General features: G+C 46.9%; 1 protein-coding gene across 1 annotated transcript in view; it reads right to left on the bottom strand.

Annotated features, from left to right (window-relative positions):
• LOC119449725 (apoptotic protease-activating factor 1) overlaps window positions 1–21,221 on the bottom strand; it is a 71,062-nt gene that overhangs the window by 10,370 nt on the left and 39,471 nt on the right. Inside the window, exons 12-16 of the mRNA XM_037712962.2 lie at window positions 18,658–18,821; window positions 15,598–15,766; window positions 11,269–11,589; window positions 7,781–7,983; window positions 6,430–6,573 (exon numbers count right to left, since the gene is read on the bottom strand). Of these exons, the coding sequence (XP_037568890.1) occupies window positions 6,430–6,573; window positions 7,781–7,983; window positions 11,269–11,589; window positions 15,598–15,766; window positions 18,658–18,821 (1,001 nt within the window). The remainder of the gene's footprint in view (window positions 1–6,429; window positions 6,574–7,780; window positions 7,984–11,268; window positions 11,590–15,597; window positions 15,767–18,657; window positions 18,822–21,221) is intronic.

The raw sequence follows: 21,221 nt of genomic DNA, 5'->3' as shown, positions 1-21,221 counted from the left end.
TTCATGCGGACCATTGTCTGGTCCAGTGGCGCACCGACTGGGGGGGGGGGGGGGGGTTTCGGGGGTTGTAACCCCCCCCTGAGGCCGACTTAACCCGACTCTTTTGTTTAACCCCTTTTCTTTCCTTGCGCATTTGAGTACTGCAACTAAGATGTAAGACGCGCAATCGTCTGCACACTCACAAAAAGCAAATTTTTTTACAATTTCTCGTGAAGAAATTGAAATTAGTGCTATTTAGATAGTATTGGCAAACTGTCAACCCCCCCCTGGCAGAGATCCTGGGTACGCTACTGGTCTGGTCCATGTTGGCCATATTAAATGGAGTGTAGCCATGATGCAATCGCAGCTCGTTCACGGATGACCATAAGACACGCGCTGCTTCTGCGTAGTCATCTGGTGTCTTCTTGCTTTTATTTGTTGCCTGTCGCATGGAGATGCTAAAACGCTGCTTCCACCTGGAAATATAATGGGTTGAAGCGTGAAAGTTTCCTAGCTGCAGGCTCCTGGCTATACGCGAGGCCTCTGCGAGCAGCCCATTACTAACAGCGCGTCCGGCACTTCGCTCGTGCTCAAAAAACTCGAACAGGGCATCGTCTACCTCCTCACTAAACACTGGAGCACCGTTGCTCAGCTTGCGTCGTAACTTCGACTTGCCGAAGTTTTGTTGCAGCAAGCTTTCGAACTTGCCATTCAACTCGTGGATCCGCTTGCGATCGAGGTTGAAGTGCCGTGAAGTCTCGTGCACATTTTGTCCAGCTTGGCGATGCCACTGCACCACCTCAATTTTCTTCGCAACTGTGTAGGAACGCATCACCGGCAAGCTGACCACGTCAAAGCACAATGAACAAATGGGAACTGACGACGTTCACAGGTTCACGCACACCAAGCCTAATCGCTATGGCTACAGCTAGAGCAATGGCTAGATGGCTAGAGACGCGGAGAGAGCGCCAGTGTTGTGTGGTGGCACCAGTGTTGTGTGGGGGGCGGGGGCGCTTGTTCGGAAAAGGGCGGCAATTTCAAGTTGCCCAAACTAGGGTGGGGAGCGCTTGCTTGGGTGGGGGCGCTTGCTCGGAATTTTACGTTAAGCGAAATAGGTTGACTCCTGCCTTGAGATAAAGAAAGCACCTGTGAAACAGCTAACTACAAAATATATTTTATTTGCTCAGTTTGCTCATTAGTCGTCAAAGACAAAAACTGCACGTGCAACTTCTCTGGGCTGTTTTAAATTCTCACTCGATGACGGCTGCTACGCAGTCACTTCAACACCAGTCACTTCAACTCCAACACCACAACTAAATTTTGACCTCTGGGTGGTTTAGGGGCCCTTTAATAAACAGGCTGAAGTAAGCGAAAATCTCTTTTCAAATTTCAATAATAATAATTACGTACTTCCGGAAGAAGCCAACTATCATCTGCTCACGCTCGAAGCGGCCGTCCACATAGGAATTAAACCTTGGTCACCCTGCTTATCGGTGTCGTAGCGTTTAGGTCTCGCTAATTTCTACTAGTATTGAACACTCAACTAGCCTCGAACCACATGAAACTTAAGATCAGACCGCATGCCCGCTGGCCAGCACGCGCTCACTCCTGGCTGCTGCTGGTTGGACGCCTCAGCAGACTTTGCTTCATATTGAGCTAATGGTAGCGCTTCAAAATGCGCAAGTTAGATGTGGCTTCTATCCTCCGGTCAAGCTGGTGCAGGACAATGCCGGTCCGCACCACGTAGCACGACTAGACTGGAGCATATGAGTGCGAGCGTGCACTCAAGCCCTGTTGTGCACAAAGCGAACGCTGTGCCTACACACTACAGTTGCATGCAGCTGCAGTCTGGTACATAGCGTAGATAATGCAGCCGCTGTGAGGTGCCGCAACAAGTCCACTGGCTGTGCACACTGCGGCTCGCTAAGGACAACTGCATTTGGACACGTTGTAGGCGCCAAAATCTGAAGTAGTGGTGTGTGCGTGAACATTCAAAATCAAATTTGAACTGCGCACCACGGTGACATTCAGTTCGCGGGGCATTGTGGGCATGCCCCACACTGCCGTAGCCTTCACAGTGCAAGAAATTGAACAAGGAGAGGGCGCACCGCGGGAGAGATGTTTGATTGCAAATCCACTTCAGCAGAATGCATTGAAGTACTTTTTGTGGCAAAGTATTTCTGAAATAATCCATTTTAACTTCAAATATGTTTCCCGGCTTCGATAAATAGTTTGTGAGGAGAGAGTGGCAGAGTAAGCGAACCGAGAGCTCCAGGTGAGGCAAGGCGCGGTTTTCAGGAGCAGTGAGCACGGTTGACTGTAGTTGACAGGGGAAGGACCAGGTGAGGCGAGTGCGGCGGCGACAGAGGAAGGAAGACGCAGGTGGTGCGCAGTGTGTGTGATGCGTGTGGTGCGCGCGGGTGGACAGCATGTGGACAGCTTGGGAAAGGAGTCAAGGAGTGCGGAAAAAAAGGGAATGTTTGCAATGAACGTGTCGGCCTGTCGTCGTTCGTAACAAGTGGTTCAGGGCCCATTTAAAGGACACTAAAAGCAAACATTCAATAAACAAAGAGTGGCGGATTAACATTTTAAAGCCTCACAGCATTTCTTTTATTTCAAGAGATGACTAATACCCCTGTCAAGTGGGCAAGTTAAGTGCACTTACGGAGAGTGTCACTTGGTTTAAGTGCACTTTGCCAAATCTAAACGTCGCAAGTGGAGTGTCACTCGCAGAAGAGTGTACTCCGGTCGAAGTGCGTTCACGGAACGCACTTTGCTGGCCGAGTGCGTAGCCTTGCCGCCAGCGGTTTCAATGGTACAAAATGTCTTGCATAAAAAAAGGACACAGAAATTCATTTTAGTGATTGAACAGCTCTTGCGCACAAATAATAGCCTAAAACACGCTCATATTCTGTTCTAGCAGGATCAAATGCCGCCTCGTCACAAGCCGCCATGTTGTTCTGGATTGGCTAGGCATGTTTCTTGGCCGGCATTGACTTGCCACACTCTTACAATAAAAAATATTTTAGTTTTTGTTGAAAAAGCATAGATTAAGTTTGTTTTTATTAATAACACAACGTAAAAAAATCACTTTTTAGAAATACTTTTCTTTTTAATCTACATCACAAAACGCTCTCGTAGTCTGTCGCCATTTTTTTTTTTACTGAGAGTGTGCTCTGTTTTCCCGTTATGAACCGCGTAGCCTAAAGTGTCACTCAAGGTCCCGAAGTGCACTCCCCGTAAGTGCACTTAACTTGCCCGCTTGAAAGGGGTATTAGTTGCAGAAAAAATCGTGACTGAAGGCTTGTGAAGGTGTAAAGCCTGTATCAGCACGGGAGTAGGCAATGCAAAAAGGAGTGGTGGCATCGAGAAGACATGCTCCAATTTTGTCTGCGCAATGCTGAGCCAATGAAGGATGTGCTGTATGTCACAGTCTAGCAAGAACAGTGAGATCAACTCTCTCGTCATTTGTATGTGACACAGGAGCAGCATGCCAGCAGTGACGGTCCTAGAGTCAAACCTCGTTAATTCGGATCTCAAAGGAGCGAAAAAAAAAAAAATGTCCGAATTATCCGATTGCCGAATTATCGAAAAGGACAACAAAAGCTGCATATGAACAACGCTTTTATTCCATACCTTCACTTCCTAAAGAAGTCCGTGATGGTTGTTTGTTTTTTCGTCGAAAGCTGGGCGGCCAGGACGTCTTTTCGTACATGCGCCAATCCCTCCAGTGCAAGCGTGTTACACGGAGCATCGAGGCAAAATTCCTCCAAAACAGTGAGGGCATCTGCAGCTTCTTTGGTGGTTCGCTGTGCTGGAAGTTCTTTGCGAGGGCCATCTTCGTCGGACATCTCGTCCGTCACACCAAGGGCATCATCGATGATTTCCATCAGTTAACTGACCGGCTACGGTAACACCGTCATCGATGCCAAAGTAGTCGGCGAGCTGTACTTCGGTGAGAAGCAGGGCTACGAGTGCCCTATCTTCTTCATCCTCGTCAGGCGCTGCGACCTCCGAGCTTTCAGACGGCTCTGGTTGCCCAAATCCACTGAGTCTGAAGCAGTTCGCCACTACTGCTGCTGGGGTGTTAGTCCACACGTGTGCGCAAATGTGGATTGCGTTCAGGAGCGTCACATCGTAGGGCACTTTTCTATCCATGCACGGAAGCATACACTCCAAAACTTGTTTTCTGTATTTTTTCTTCATGTACTGGATGATTCCTTGATCCATAGGCTGTAGGGCGGCGGTCGTGTTCGGCGGCAGGAACACAATTCTGATCGCCTGGAGATCAGAAATGCTGCAGTGCGCGCTGCAGTTGTCTATAACTAGCAGCACCTTACGTTTCTTGGTGTTGAATTGGCGGTCGAGCGCTTGCAGCCAGGAGCGAAATACTTCTGAAGTCATCCAGGCCTTCCTACTTGCATGCTAGTCGACTGGTAGGTGTTTGATGTTGGAAAAACATCTTGGTTTGCGCGCGCCTTGCCGATGACGAGAAGACGAAGGCGCTCCGTGCCCGTCATGTTTGCACCTAAAAGCACGGTGACATGCTCCTTACTCCTCTTTCGCCGGTGCAAGTAATGGCCTTGTCTGGCAGCGCTTTAAAAAATAAAGCTGTCTCGTCTGAGTTTAAAACATCGTTTGGGTTGTAGGCTTCGATGTGTTCCTGAAGTTCGCCGTTCTGCCAGTCCGTTACGACTTTTTCATCCACCGCACCTCTCTCTCCGCGCACCGTCTTGAATACCAAGCCATGTCTTTCCTTAAAGCGCGCAAGCCAAGCCTCGGACGCTTTGAAGGTATCATTGTTCATGCGGAGGGCATAGCTTTCTGCTTGCGCGCAGATCAATGGTCCACTTAGTGGGAGCCGTGCATCCTGTGTGGCACCAATCCATTGCAACAATGCATCTTCCAACTGAGGGTGTGCTGCAGTTTGCATACGCTTGCGAGCTGCATGAAACTTTTCATTCTGGAAAGCTTCCAAGATTTGCATTTTATGTTTTACGTAAGTTCCCAGGGTGCTTGCTTCTCTTCACGTCAAAGCGGGGCATCACCTCTTCACGGGAGATGCCTTCATCCAACGCCTTCAGAATTTCTACCTTAGTCCCCAAGTCCTTGGCCACGTACTTAGCCCGCTTAGCAGGCGTCGCCATCACAGCGGAGCGCAACACTACAGCACCACAACAGCAACACGATGCGCGCACACGCGAAAGAAAGGATGTCGAAGAATACACATGTGCGTCGTTCTCGTTCTCACTCGTTCTCTCTCGAAGTGATGACAGTAGCGATGCATGCTCCAAAAATTCACCTTGAACTAGCAGCGACCCCTCGTACGTTTTCGGTTTCGGAAAGGAGGGTGGTTTCCGATCTGGTACTGATTTCTGCGCCCCAAAAACTCATTTCAGCGCTGGTCTTGGCCTGTCTCCAGTCCGAATTAAGTGGTGCACGCGTAATTTCGTACATTTTTGAAGGCAGGGAATCAGCAGGCCGAATTATCTGAATTTCCGAATGAACGGGGGCCAAATTAACGAGCTTTGACTATATATGGGGGTGAGGGACGACAGGAGCAATACTTCATGCTAATGCAACTCTGCAAAATTTGGGGGAATTATCGCTTCCCATCTAGCCGTTGTAGCTACCAGTGGCACAAGGAGCTTAACATCTTCGGTACCTCTCAGGATCATCGACCAAGTTACGATTCCTCGACACGTGTCCACAGAATACATTCCACTTGGTCCCATCCCCAATGAGCAGTAAAGCTTTCCTAGAACTAATGCAAGATTTTCACGCTGTTTTAGTTCTCCACAATGCACACCTGGCCACTGAGGGTTTGTATAGTCGCCATTCAGTAGCCTTTGTTATAGTACTGAACCCTCCCAGAGTAGAGGAGTTTGACGGTTAGTAAAGGCGAAACTGTTGAATGTTGACAATAACTTTTTTTCTTTTAGTCAGCGGTTGAGAGTACTTTCGTTGAAAAACAGTTTTCTCGTGCATGCCCAGAATACTTTTGATATGGTCAGTTGACTAGTGTGAACATTGCAAAGGCAAAAAAAAAAAAAAGAAATCTTTCCTGCTGTAAGACCCACCTAAAGTAAAGGGCAGAGCCACACTAGAGGAAAAACGCACACAACACTCTGCCAGTGATAAAACCAGGTGCAGCAGCATGGCGCTGCCCCTCCTCCAAATGCTATGCATAAGATCGCCCCTTCTCTCTTTTTTTTTTTTACAAAAGAAAGTTTGTCCCCCCCCGCAAAGCTATGATGGCCACTAGCTGCCAGGTGCCACAGGTGTTAGCAGGTTAGCAACACTGTGTAAAAAGTGACGAGGGTCGAGATTGTGCGAGGAAGCACCCAATCACGCAAATGCTCATCATTCTGCAGACATCTCTAATCAATGATGCGATAGAAAAAGTAAATACCAATGTTCAAAGAGAAGACATAAACAGTGGTCACTCACACTGACATGACCATTCTTGGTACCCAAGATGACAGCCTTTCTGTCGTGAGTGAAGCAGCAGCATGACACCTCTTCGCATCTGTTGTCCTCGGTGCCAGCAAAGGCATGTCTGACTACCTGTTTGGTCTCGAGCCCTGATGAAATCTGTTCAACGAAGTCACAGCCTCTCTTAGTCACAGCTCATGGAAGAAAATTCACAGGGGCTCTTAGGTTATCCCTAAGACGACTTGAAGGTGAAAGCCCAAGTGCCGATGCATTAAAGACGGACACATGACGTACACATCCACCTTAATTTGCTTAGTCATCCCTCTTATTTTGCTTACTCATCCTTTTAATTTGCTGAGTCATCTCCCTTAATTCGCTTACTCATTATAATTCGATTAGTCATCCTCTTATTTCACTTAGTCATCCTCTTAATTCGCTTAGCCATTCTCTTAAATGGCTTCGCCATCCTTTTAAATCGCTTAGCCATCCTCTTAAATCGTTTAGTCATCCTCTTAAATCGCTTAGCCATCCTCTTATATCACTTAGTCATCAATCTTAATTCTATTGCCTTTTACTTGCCTGAGTCAACCACTTAATTTGCTTTATAAACTCATGTTACAATCAAATAAATACGTCAATTTTTTAATAATTTAATCTACCTTCCTTAGAAGCAGTGCAGGTTCGTGCCGCGGGCTTATTCAGGCGGTCTGTACCCATTTTTTGGGCAAGACTGAGTGTCACTACCGATATTCTTAGTTTTTGAATTATACGATGCCCGGATTATACGACGGTTTTGCATGGTCCCCTCAAAATCATTTAATCGGGGTTCCATTGTAAAAATTGGGTGCATGCTAGGTTCGCGAGTGCGTTAGAATTGGTTAATCACTGCCAAATAAAGAAGCACTTCATTTGGATGTTCTTCTCATGCCTTTATTAATTCGACCCACCGGATAGCTTGATCAATTTCGTCAGTCCCGTCAAGGTGGAATTAATGAAGTCGACTTTGCTACCGGCATCCCTTGAGGAAGCAGCGATGTAGCAAAACTCGTGAAATTGGTCTACTGGCATCTGCATCATTCCACTGCTGAATGCCAGACAATGCATACTGCTATTGCTTTCACTGACCTGCAGGTCACTTTAGTGTGTACAAGTTTATCTACATAATCCCACTTTCAAGCCCCTTGTCCATTTCTTACTGTTTACTAATGCAACTGTGCAACAATACGTATAATACGTCAACTGTATACACTAAGCAGTTGGATATTTTCATCATGGTGGAATGCTGACAAGTTCGTGAGCTTTCCAACATTAATTTAGATCTGACCTAAACAGACGGTGCACAAAAGGAAATGCAAAGCTGGCCCACCTGTATTACACCACTTTCATCGAAAGTGGCCACCAAAGGGCTCTGGTCCTCAAAGGCTACGGCAAGTATTGGCATGAGTGCCACTCGAGAACATCTGCGGTAATTGTCCACATCCCAAACCACGACCGTGCCATCCGATGAAGAGGACACTAGCTGGCTGCCATTGTGGGAGAATCGCACAGACTTCACATCTTCAGCATCGCCTGTGTATGGCATACAAGAAAATTAATTAGCCACAACATGTGAAGTTGGTGCAGCAGAAAGCATTGATGTGAGGTTCAGTGCAGATCACTTTTCAAGGTACAACTTATGACAATGACCAGCTGTAACGACAGGGCTTTGCGTACACTATGGCTGTGTTCCAATTATTTACATCATCGTAGACAGTCTAGTTTGACGTCTACGAGGACAGCCAAGACAGCTTCGAGGACCAGCAATGGAACGCGTTTCAAGCCGTCTGGAAGACGCTTCTGCAACGTGACGCCACCTCGCGGCGACAAAAAGAAAGTTGAGAAAAGCACACATTAGTTCTGTATTTTAAGTATTTTCGCCCTCGAACCTATGAAAAACATGACGTGACTTACATTAAGGGTATATAAAAGCGTGTCTACGTTTTTGTGTGCGCAGACAACCTTCCCGTCGAGTTTCTAAGCGCTCTGCTCAGTCACCATCTTGTTTAAACAGGAAAGTAGCCTGCATCGTTCTTGACTTCGATGCTGTCTACTTCGACATCTTCGTGAGAACTGGAAATTCAGTTGTGAAAATGAAAGAAGGCAAAAATTAAGGAAACGCCCGAACATCCCTCATCATGATGCTGCACTGAAGTGTCTTGCTTTATCAACAACCTATATATGTCCACTGCATGATGAAGGCTGCTTCAAGCGATCTCCAATTACCCTTGTGTATCTTATGCTTGCAAATTTCCAGATGGCCACTGTCCGCTTAGCTGTGTATTTAGACGTCTAAGGCGAGTATTGGAACACACCCCTAGTATCAAAGGTTTGGTAGAAGCAATCTGGATGCAATGGGATATTATCATATGACTGACTAGGCTCAACAGTTAGAATTATCTGAGAATTCCAAGTTATGTGATTTCAACTTATTTGTAATCTGGTCTTCATCCAGCACACACAGGCTCTCTATGGTGCCCATCCAAACTGTCCAACAACGCTGCATAATTTTTTTTTTTCTTACGCTGGCCATTAACTTTCGTTTGCCCAAAGATACTTTCCCTGCAATGCATTTTTTCCATCCACATGGTGGTGCATCATGTTCCTTTTCTGCAAACTTAAATGCAATGCTGGTGCTGCCTGCATTATGTCACAATGCCTTGTGTGTGCTAGCTTGGCAAGCTGCCTACACCTGAATTAGTGGTGAAGGAATGGTCTCTTCGCTGCTAAGGGAAAGATGCATAGAGAAGCTGGCTTCTAAGTCATGGAAGGAGTGTCACACCATGTTGCCATTCAGTTGTGAAAATGAAAGAAGGCAAAAATTAAGGAAAGGCCCGAACATCCCTCATCATGATGCTGCACTGAAGTGTCCTGCTTTATCAACAACCTATATATGTCCACTGCACGATGAAGGCTGCTTCCAGCGATCTCAAATTACCCTTGTGTATCTTATGCTTGCGAACTTCCAGATTTTATTACACCACATAGTTCTCTCCTATCTTCAACGGTGCTTCCCTACCCTCGGCACCCATTCTATAACTAATAAACCACCGGTTATCTGCCCTATGGCCAGCTCCTACTCCATATCTCCATATTTCAACTAGAATATTGACGGTTGCCATTTGCTCTCTAATCTGCACCGCTGTCTTCCTGTCTCTTAAAGTATATGCCTATCATTTTTTTTTTGTTCCATCACTCAATGTGTGCTTCTTAGCTTCTGCTCAAGCCTCTTTAGTAGCCTCTTAAGTTTAAGTACCGGTAGAATGCAATGATTGCGCACTTTTCTGTCTCTGCTTGAGGGACAGCTATTCACCGCTGCCTCAACAATTTCTCTGTGCAGCTAGAGAGAGCAGACCTCACTGTCTTGGATGCATAAGGTTGGCACACTAAGCCGATACTCACTCACCAATATTTTCGACAGCTACGTACTCACACTCATCAATACTCACTCACGTTTCTACTCACACCTAATCATACTCAACAACACCCACTCACGCTCATACAGTAGAACCTTGTTGATACGATCCCATTTCGTAAGATTTTCCGGCACCAACGTTCGCCTTCGAGAACACAACAAATGACCCAATACAGTTACGCTTCCTTTTTGACAATTAATATGTTCCCGGAAAACACCAACGTTTCAGTACCTCACCAAACTGCAATCGTATGATATGTTTTCTGGCCGCTAGATCCCATGTGAACAAGAAACAGCATGAGGTATCCGCGAATGGGAGCAATAGGTGCCTGTCAAGCTTTCCCGCAGTACTTGCTCACCTGTTCCACGTGAAAACGCCAGCAAGCATTCATAGTTTCCTGTTCCGGCACCAGTAAACTTCCTTGTGGGTCATCGCACGTCGCATTCACAGCTATCGCTGCCAACCCTACTGCTCAGCGCCATTAGAAGCATACTGCATGCCTTTAACAGGTGATAAGCCAAACACGCCGCCTGCAGCAGGGAATGGCAACGCGTTTGGGTTGTCGCCTATTTCCTGCTGCAGGCAGCGCAATGTGAGCCTGCGCATCATTTAATGGTGAAGGAATGGTCTCCTTGATGCACAGAGAAGCTGGCTTCTAAGTTATGGAAGGAGTCTCACACTATGTTGCCAATCAGCTGTGGAAATGAAGGAAGGCAAAAATTAAGAAAAGGTCCTAACATCCTTCATCATGATGCTACACTGAATGTGTTGCTTTATCAATATCCTATCTATGTCCACTGCACGATGAAGGCCGCTCCCAGCGATCTCCAATTACCCTTGTCATGTGTCAGCTGAATATCTTATGCTAGCAAATTTCCCAATTTCATTCAATTTCATCAATAGGAGCCTGTCACGGCAGCTTCCCCGCAGCACTTGTCCGCCCGTGTCACATGAAAATGCCGTCATGCAATCATAGTTTCTTGTTCCGGTACCAGTAAATTTCTTTAAGGGTCGTCGTACGTCGCATTCATAGCTATTGCTGCCAACCCTACTGCGAAGCATCTTCACCTATCAGTTTCACAGCGCGTGCGGCACAGTGCCGTTACAAGCATACTGCATGCCTTTAATAGCCGCTTTCATGTGCTGATCAGAGTACACCAGTCACTGATGCAAAAATGGCAAACACAATTGCAGATGCATCCCTTTCGGCAACTGGCTCCACCAGCAATGCTAACACCATATCGATTTATCCTGTATAATATATCTAAAATGGTATGCATCTACCACCACATTTTCTGCAAGGCATCTACGATTGTTGGGCCCTCTATTTTAGTTTTCCTTCCTCTGTGGCTGTGAATGTGCATCCACAGTGGTGGAAGAAAACTTGAAGACTAAAGCACACCTTTGAAGCTGCCCAAAGCTGCTCCAGTGTCTGCATTCCAGAGCAAGATGGCACGCAGTGATGTCCCAGCTGCAATCAGTGTTTTGTCAGGAGAGACTGCGCAGCACGTCAGGTTATAGCTCATCCAGAAGCCGTTGTAGCGCTTGGCGCTGTCTGCCGATGGGTTACGCACGTCCCAGGTCCAAATGTGCTGCCCAGCGGCTGATATAACTTGCTGCCTGGCACCAAGGGCACCCCGGTGGACATGCGTGAGGCAGCAATCCACAACAGCACTGTCGGTGTGGTCAAGGACTTGTGGCCTTTCTGGCGGCTCTGTTTCAGCTGTGAGGCAGATTGAGGAAAACACGATAACACTATGAAATTGTGGACACCAGCGACTGCACAAGATCAGCTTTCTGCTTCAAATGTCTTAAAAAGCATGGTTTATAAAAGGTGATATTCAAATCCGTGCCCAAGCAACAACTCTCTCCAGGTAAAAAACAGATCTCACAGGTTATGTTTATGCTAACTGCATGCACTGGAGGCGATTGCAGGAGCCAGAAAGGCATCATAAATGTGAAATTTATTACCTACTATGGCACAAGCCACCATAGACTTCACATCTAAGTTTTCAGAGGTTAAAGGGACTGCAACATGGTTGTCCAACTATTTTCAGTTTACCCTAGTAGTGGGAGTGCCCAAAGCCATTTCGTAGCAATTTTGGGATCAGATAAATTTTCCTTTCAGAGCAGATTGGGGCAGTGAAATTCTAATTTTGGAGCAGTCTGTAGCCCATATATCTCATTATTGGAACATTCTGGAGCATTAAAATTTTAAATTAAAGCAGTACTATAAATGATTGGGGTAACAGCTCCAAAACTTTGCATTCTGCAGGATTAAAAAGATGTTTAAGAGCAGCCTGAAGGCATTTTTCATACTACTTTTGTATTAAGTGCTGGCAAAGTAACTATTTTCCAACAGAAGTTGTGAAAAGGCTAGAGTTAGTGAACACAACAGTGGTTTAGTCAAAGACATTTCTACGTAATATGACAGCATCAACTAGCTCAAACGAAGATTCTTCAGTTGATTTGACTTCGCTTTGCCACTCACTAGACAACATGGAAGTGCCTAGACATCTGAACTTCATATTGACTGACTGGGTGTAAGCCTCCTGAACAAGCCTAAGGAAGCGATATTCCTCCTCTCTCAGGCTAAGCTTTTGTGAGTCCCGCACGGCATGCGCCTTACCTTGCCGCTCGCCGTCTCAGTTTACACTTTTTGATTTCAGCAATCGTGCTGCGCAGCAATGCAATCAACGCGATATCCTATATCTTTGGGCTGTGCTAGCGATCATGAGCAACTGTCATACTGCATGTGCAAGTAAAAAAACAAAAACAAAAAAAGCATGGCCGGCAGTGCGCAGACAATTGCATGCGAGTTTCCGCAAAAAATCGCTGCGGCTTAGCTCAGCTAACCCTGGATATGCAAAGCACAAGCTTGGTTTAGCCTGGTTAAGTCTTGGTTTCACTTGGTTTGCCTTTGATTTAGCTGTAATTATTATACTCATCGATATAAGCCAGGTATAAATTATAAGCCGACAAGTCCAAGCATTTTGCGAGCCGAACGGCTAGCTCTTCCTCAGTCTCCGACGCTAGCTTAACGCGCTTGGCATTTCGGACTCTCTCCAGTGAAGCAGTTCGCCAGGCGAAAGACGCATGTCAGACGCCGCGGGGTGGTCAGACCATAGAGAAAGAAACGCTGCCAGCCAGCTGCGGTGCCAGCTGCGACGCCAGCTGCAGCGGTTGCTAGGCAACGGCTCAGCTCGCGGTGCTGCCACCGGCCACAGCGAAACGGAGAGAATGCGGCCAGTGTAGCTTTCGCTACAAAAACAGCGCCAGCACAACCACATCACTCTGCTCCACCAACAGGGAGGCACGTATGAGCCCCGGACTTCCTTGCCCGCCAGCTCGGGTGGCAAGATAAGAGACTGTCACTACCTTTAGTTTCGTTCAGGGGGCTTAATTAGGTGCGACTGTTCGCGCCCACTAGCTGCCAGAATACAAAAATTACTTTTACATGCCTTCGAGACCAAAGACACAACGCCCTGCACCACACTGGCGATCTTTCGCTGATGCCTGCCAACGCTAAAGCTGTCAAAGATGTTCTGACGCAGCAAGGCACAATTTTGGCCATTTTTTCCACTTTTGGTGCAATTTGGCGCAGCGATTTGCTTGAGTATTAAAATGGCACAATTGACGCAGGATACTTTTTTCTTTTTCGCACCGAACTCACGCCGCGCGAGTTCGGTGCGAACGCCGGCAAAATGCCGCCGCCGTCAACAACAGTTGTGCGCGTTGTTTGTGTGACCACACACAACCGCTGTCAAAATGCTGGCTACGTGACGGAACGCCTAAACACCGTTGTCGACACTGTTAGGGGAGAGGCGGGTGAGAGCCCAGAGAAAGTCGGCAGCACAGGCGGCAGAGGCTGGCAGAGCTGCGCGCATGCGCCGCAGTGGGCGAGCGGGCATGCACATGCACAGTCTAGGGTGCCTCGATGCCCTCCTCGCCCACCGCTCCCCTTCCACTGGGAAGTCGCGTTTGCTCTCCGCCGTGGGTTCGCTCCCCGTGGAAGCGCACGTTCCTCTCCCTCGCGCGCTTTTACTCGCACATACAGCATACAGCCAATGAAGAGTTAGCCTTTCACAGCTTCGCTGTAAAAAAAAAGTCTCTTCATAACGGAGGCGTTTTATTCGGCATTTCCGCTTCAACGGACTTTTCGAGAACAAATCTGGGACTGAACTGAAATTGGAACTGCCGAATAGTCAAATTAGAAGGCCCTTCCAAAGCTGTGACAATCATATGTCCCCTTGAACGAGGTTTTCGCAAACGAAATCAAATTCGAAGTACCGATTTGAGCCACTGCAATCCATAGCCGCGCGTGGTCATCACGCGCCTGCGCAACACTGCACAGGATCCCCACAATCGCTGCCATTTTCTCTGTCTGGTCGAAATCACTACGCCAATGAAGAAATGTAAATTTCTCTCTCGAGGAGGAGGAGGCACATATGATCGCCGAGCCAGAAAGCAGAAGGAAAAAAATTTTGCAGTTTTGGCCGAAAGGCGAAGTATCGATTGCGATAGCATATTACAGTGCAGTCCACTTATAACAATATCAAGAAGAATGAAAAATCCGATCGTTATAACGGATCATCGCTATATCTGGACTGACATATATTAAGAGAAAAAAAAAAGCTGCTGAATATATTTTTGTAGTCCCAAAACCAAATTTGTCACTTGCAACAAAAAATCTACGTTGTAGAAAGTATGTAGAGCACTGCACAGGCCGATTTTTTCAGCCCGGGCCCGTTTTTACATTGGGCTGCCCGCCTGAGCTCGACCAAAAGTTTTATGGTGAGACCCAGGTCCGGCCTGGGCCCGGAAATAATCTACGTTACCCGCCCGGCCCGGCCCGCCACCCCTTTACCTCAGGCCCGAGCCCGGCCCGAGACCAAAAAAGATCACCGAGCGGCATAAAAAAAAATAAAGTAAGGAAACAGCACCGTGCGCTTGCACCGCACCGCGCTGAAAGCATTAATTACACTGATTTAGGTATGGAATACAATGACATCCTTTGGTTTGAGGCGACTTCAGTCTTTCTGGGCTTTTACGTTCTGTTCAAACAGCGCAAAATACGACGGAAGAAGAAAAGGGAAGTAAGTACACAGGAGTAGCACTGCTAGCTTCCAGCTGCGCCGGGGCAACAGGTTTTTCAGAGTCGAGACGCGCGAGGATAACTTGCTGCTCGTTACATGCACAACACCAGAAAGTCCGAGCCAGGCCCGGGCCCGTGTCAAAATACCCGAGACCGGCCCGGGCCCGGGTCAAAAAGCACATGCCGTGCCCGAGCCTGGCCCGAGCCCGTGAAAAAACTGCCCTACAGTGAAGGGTCACCTGAAAAATTACTCAAAAAAGCACTTTCGGAGGGGGGGGGGGGGGGGGGGTGGAAATAAAAGCTGTTAACGCTGAACTGCATTTATAGTGCAACATAATTCTTGTTTATGTAATAGGCAACTAATCAGTCCTGGGCAGATTCTGTTCACATATATGACATCACATGGAGTTAGTGCAGGAACTTCAAGGTGGCACTAATACTCGTCTCTTGTTCTTTTTTTGATTGCCACTCAAAGTAAGACTGACTGAAACTATTTATGGTATTTCAGAAGAGTAATTTAATTAATTCACTAATGCAGCTTAACCTAATGTTCCTCTTTACAGTCCCTTTAATGTTCCGACTTGATTTGAAGATTTCACTACCTGCACAACCTTATAAGTGATATTGCTTGCTCACCTGTGTGAGTATCAGATGGCACCTTCCATATGACCACATACTGGGCGTTCAGGGCCAGCACAAGGCGACGAGAGTCACTCGTGAAAAAACAGCTGCGGACAGCATTCTCCTGCTTTGGGATCGCCTTCACCATCTCTTCCCCAAGTTCACCTTTGAAGATACGGTGGATCTGAAAGGCAGAATGGTGCAATTTGATGCAAATGTTGTTATGTTACCTATTTTGTGTTCAAGACTGCACAGCTTGTTTCCAATACCCAACGGCATGAGTTTCAAAGTATGCCCTCATTAGAACAAACTCATTTTTCATGAAATAGACGGCAAACTACTTTGATGAAGTTGTTCCATGTAGATGATAAAACTTCACCACAAGTTTCAAACAACTTGAAAAGTGCTACCTTCTTTTTTGTGCATTTCTAATGACAGGGGAACCCAACCTGCGATTTGGTTTCAGAGCTTCAAAGATATGTTCGGAATTTTTTTTTACCGGCAGTCCAGAAATAGCGATGATCGGTTATAACAATAGGATTTTTCATTCTTCTTGATGTCGTTATAAGTGGACTGTATTGTATAACCGGTTGCATGAAAAAAAATCAAAACAGGGGGATGGCAGAGCTGCTGTCAGCAAACTATAATGGCGGGGAGGCCAGTGCCCCTCCCCACCACCTTCCTCCATCCGGCTGCTGATTGTGTTGCCTCGTTTAACTGTTTAACTCTGCGTCCTGCACGCTCCGATCGCGTGTAAAATGCCACGGCTGTCAGTGTTCAAGAATGGCACTGCTATAACTGCAAAACGGGGTCACGAACAGCAAGTGACATGCGAGCTCCACCGAGGCATCGCTTTGGTGGCTTCAAAAGGGGCCTTTTAACTCTTTCTGTACAGTGCCCATTGGGCATGGTTAGCCCTCTATCGATGGTTTGAAATGCCGCTTTCGAGAGCCTTCTATGCCGCTCACGGACATACTGTGCTATAGAACGTGAAAGAGACCGTGAAAAACACCTATTTTCCTCATTGTAGGGAAAGAGTTAAAAAATGCGAGAAGGTTGCTGCAGCAGCCTCTCAGCTTGAGGAATCCAGAAGAAACGCTGGGGCGAGATCGCCACAGGCATCTCGCCATGTACTTCTCACTGGCTTGCATGAGAAAACCCCATGTCTGTCAGCTTTGCTTGTTTTGCGCGAAGCTTGCCGACATTCTTCTCTCACGAAGATCCCTCGTGAAAAAGAAGCCCAGAGGGACTGAATCATCTGCAGGGCCTCCTGCGAGTACAACGTTGAGGCAGCCTGCCCTACCGCATCATCGCTGTCGTCGTCATCGCTATCCGATGCAAGCACATTCGGTTAGAAGCACTTCGTTTCCAAATCTATAGCAGTGCACTTTCTTTTTGCGTGCAATGTCACGCATTGCCGATTATCAGCGGGCGGATCAGCCATCTTTCAATTCGGAGGCGAGTCAAACGAGGCTGAGAAACCACGTGGCCTGGAACTTCGATGCAACCAACAAAGACAAGCACGAGCGACTTAATCCATTGGCAGAACTGCACAGATTGAGGGGTCAGTGAGCAATCTGGGCGCAGTGCCCAGCGCTATCAGCGCAGTTGGCACGGTCCATTTGTGTTTTGAAGGGTGGCGTGGTGTAGAGCTATGGGCAGAGCCCATTTGTGTCCGGAGGGGTGGAAGCGCAACAGGAGAGAGGCGGGCGAGGCTGGCGATGCGGAGAAGGCTGGAAAACAGCATGGGGCAGCGTGCAGCGGATCAATTTCTTTTTTTTTTTCTTTTCAAGGATTTCGCATTCCATTCCCTTTTGGCACGGACACCCAGTAACCAGATTTTATTGTCACAACCGATAATGCGGCATGGGGGCATTTTAGTAAGCGGGTTATATCACCATAGAAAACATTAAAAAGTTGACGGTTCAACAGCTTCTCTTTGTTATAACCGATATATTGTTAAGACCGGTAAGTTAAGACCGATATATGTTGTTAAGACCTTCCTAATAGGCTAGGTGTAGCGTGCAACATGTTTGGGGCCAACAGGGGTGTTGGGCAGGCTACTTTGACTGCGACACATGCAACCCACGTGGTCCAAACTGGCTGCAATCGCTATGAGCCAAGAGAAGACAGCATTGCAACCAAGGCACATGCCGAGAAAAAATGAGTTTTCAGTGCTTATCGCATGGGGACGCTTATAACATTTCATCCCAAAGGGCTTAGAATTAGTGCCGACTCTACTTTGAGTACAGTAAAACCTCATTAATTAATATTTCATGGGACCAAACATAATGTCCGAATTAACTGAATGTCGAATTATCGAGGGTATTAAGAAAGCAATAAACAGATGCTTTCTACGCTGACACACTTTTATTTACTGAATGAATCAGTAGTAAGCATTTGCTTATTGGTTTCTGGATACCCTAGATACTTTGACATCCAGTTAATTCAGACATTTTTTTTTTGTCCCGTGAAATCCGAATTAACGAGGTTTCACTGTAACACCACTGAAAATAAACTGCTTCTTAAGATGAAACTATTTACAAGTTTGCAACTGACACGCACGCGATGGTAGGAGTTGATGTCGTAGTTAGTTATGCAGCTGCAGTAGCATAAGTGTTCCGATGCAAGTGCCACAAGGCGAACTGGTTAACTTGGGTGAGAGAAGTACTATAAACTCGCTTCCTCTTCACCTGCAGGACACGGTACGCACATGGACCAACCGTGCATTTGTTGGGCTTCGCTGGACTGCCCCACGAAAAGCTTTCCAGTCAACTTTGGAGCACAGCACCAGTACGGGCCATAGGTAAACATGATCACTTAGATGCACTACCAGTGGTGGGAGCACACCCGCAAATGACTTGGGCATGGGCGAACATTTGCTCGATAAAATTGCAAGGTGAATAGGTTGTTTGGCTGGTTACAGTGTTTATTACAGCGGCGTTATGTGAAGCTTAGGAAGGTGAATTGAACTTTCTCAGGTGTTCCATTGAGGTTTGCACTACAGTGTATTGTGTCCTTTTTTTACCAAGAGCAGTTCAGACTCCATAATTGCAAAACGATGATGCATGTTACCTTGACGAACCCACATGCGTCCCCGGAGGCCAGCAGCTTGCCATCAGGTGAGAAGGCACAGCAAAGAACAGCAGCATCGTGTGCCACAGAGGCAGATTTAGTGCAGCGAGAGCTGCGGCGTCCAGTCAGCCGGCCTGCTTTGGATGATGCGCTCAAGGGAGATGCTGAAAGGTACAAGCAAGGATTCCCACACAACAATTAAAATTCAAGGGCAAGTCATGGACTTTGAGGATACTGGAGGTGAAAGTTAAAAAGAGCAAAGCAGGCTGCATTGTCACATAGAATGTCTTAAATGGTTTTTCTTTTTGCTGGTGACCATTTTTCACCACATTGTCACTTTTATGCAGTTTATGGCTCAGCGCATATTGCACCTACAGTATCCTGAACTTCTTTAATGGTGTTGCCAATTCTATAGCGAAAGAGACTTGTCTGATCACGTTGTGCGCACAGTGCGCATAATGTTGTACATTCTTGAATGTACATGAGCCCCTGCAATTACTCTGGAAAGTACAGTGACACATGATAAATAGCAGACTTGATCCATCAGATTTGACAATCCATGACTGTGCTCAATGTTGTCATTGGGATATTTTGGAGCACAAGTTAATCCAATAAAGAATAAGAAATTTATTTCCTGTTTCATTCACTGTCACTACTGTGACAATATGTAGACACGCACATAAATGTAACGCGAATGAAGTCCGTCATGGTCCGCGTAGCACATGGCACTCAACACAGTGCACCAACTACGGCTGATCCAGGCTGATACGCCACTCTTATGTGGGTCACACTGTGCGCTTGAGGAGGCCTATGAGTCTCGCTTGGCTTGACCTCCACGAGTGCACCGGCACTGATGCGGTTTCAGTGGCCACACCTAGCTCCAACAAGCCTTCACTGTGCGCTGCATGCAAGCACTGGTTCACTATCGTACTTATCTCTCTACTGCTGAGCATGGCACAGACTGGCACGGGTGGGGCGCAGCTATGTGTGGCCTCCGAGATTGCACCTGTGTGATCTCGGAGGCCACACCTAGCTGCACCAGCCTGTGCGGAGTGCCACAATGAGAGAGATGGCAGTGAGCATAAAGGAAGGGAGTGAGCCGCTGCTTGCGTGCGGCAGCATTAACCCTTTGAGGGTAGAATTTTTTTGCCAAATGCAACCCCTCAGGGTCGATTTTTTTATTGCTGATTTAAATTCTTCGAAAGAAACTATTTCGAAAAAATATGGTCGTAATTTTTTTAGAGTGACAGTAAAGTGACGAAAAAATTGTTTGTGTTGTAAAATACACAATGTTTATTCATGAATAAGAAGATAAGCGCACTGAAAAATGGTTGTGTGCACGTCCGGAAACCGAAACAAGTGAGAAGCCTTCGTCTTATCACCAACAAGGTGCGATAGAGATTTTGTGGTCTCCAAAAAAGGAAACGCAAAAACGGCAGCATCGTTAGTGTATATACACGCCTGCCTGGGAACAGGTGTAATCGCGCCGCGGTGGGCGATAAACGATCGAGTAACAAGCCCTTTGAGAGATTTGAAATCAGATAGCCATTAGTTTAGCTCGTGCAACAAGCGGGATCCGCCGCAGGAGAAAACCGTAACATGCCGCCGGTGCCGCATGCGCGCGCACTCGGATGCGCAAGTGATAGCTGACACGCCATTGCCATAAAAAAAAAAAGAAAGAAAATAAAAAACGGAGAGGCATTGGCGCAACTAAAGAATTCCACGTGTTCCCGCCGAGTGGCAGCACATGCCAAGTGAAAGAAATGATGGAAAGAGGTGCGCGCCCGGATGCCCGAGCGATAGCTGATGCGCCGTTGCCATAAAAACAAAAAAAAAAACAAAACAAAAAAAAAAACAAGGAGAGGCATTGGTGCAAGTAAAAAATTCCACGTGTTCTCTTCGAGTGGCAGCACATACCAAGCGCAAGAAATAATCAAAAGAATTGCGCACTTGTCGCCGCCGCGCGAGTGCGCGCGCCTGAATGCGCAAGCGATATCCGACGCGCCGTTGCCATTAAAAAAAAAAACCAATGGCGCAAGTAAAGAATTCCACGTGTTTCCGTCGAATGGCAGCACATGCCAAGTGAATGAAATGATCAAAAGAGGCGCGCGTTTTAAATGTACAAGCAATAACGTACATGTACGCCATTGACCATTTTGAGGGTGTTCGCGGAGGACGTACATGTACGGTATTGACCCTGAAAGGGTTAAAGACCAGTGTTGCTTGACTGCATATTCGACACAAGGATGCAGGAGTTTTGAACTGCTGCACCAAACGAGTGCTGAACCCTACACAAAGTGATATAACTGGCACGCAACGGTCGGGTATTTTTTGGTTTCGAAGACCAATCTAGTTTTTGTTATATTCATTGGCAGGACAATCCTACTTCGTTAAAACAAGGATACATGGATACCTATGGGGAGTTCGAGGGCAATTGCATTTATTGCGTTGTATCCATTATTTTGTTATATTCTGTTCTGTTACAAGGTTCGATTGTACATACAGCAAAACCTCGACAATCCGAAGGCTGCCGGACGGCGCAAATTCTTTGAATTAGGCGGATT

The sequence above is a fragment of the Dermacentor silvarum genome, chromosome 4 (genome assembly GCF_013339745.2).
Source record: "Dermacentor silvarum isolate Dsil-2018 chromosome 4, BIME_Dsil_1.4, whole genome shotgun sequence".
NCBI classification, from domain to species: domain Eukaryota; kingdom Metazoa; phylum Arthropoda; class Arachnida; order Ixodida; family Ixodidae; genus Dermacentor; species Dermacentor silvarum.
The sequence above is the reverse complement of the archived record's forward strand: the minus strand, read 5'-3'. Positions and strand labels throughout refer to the sequence as shown.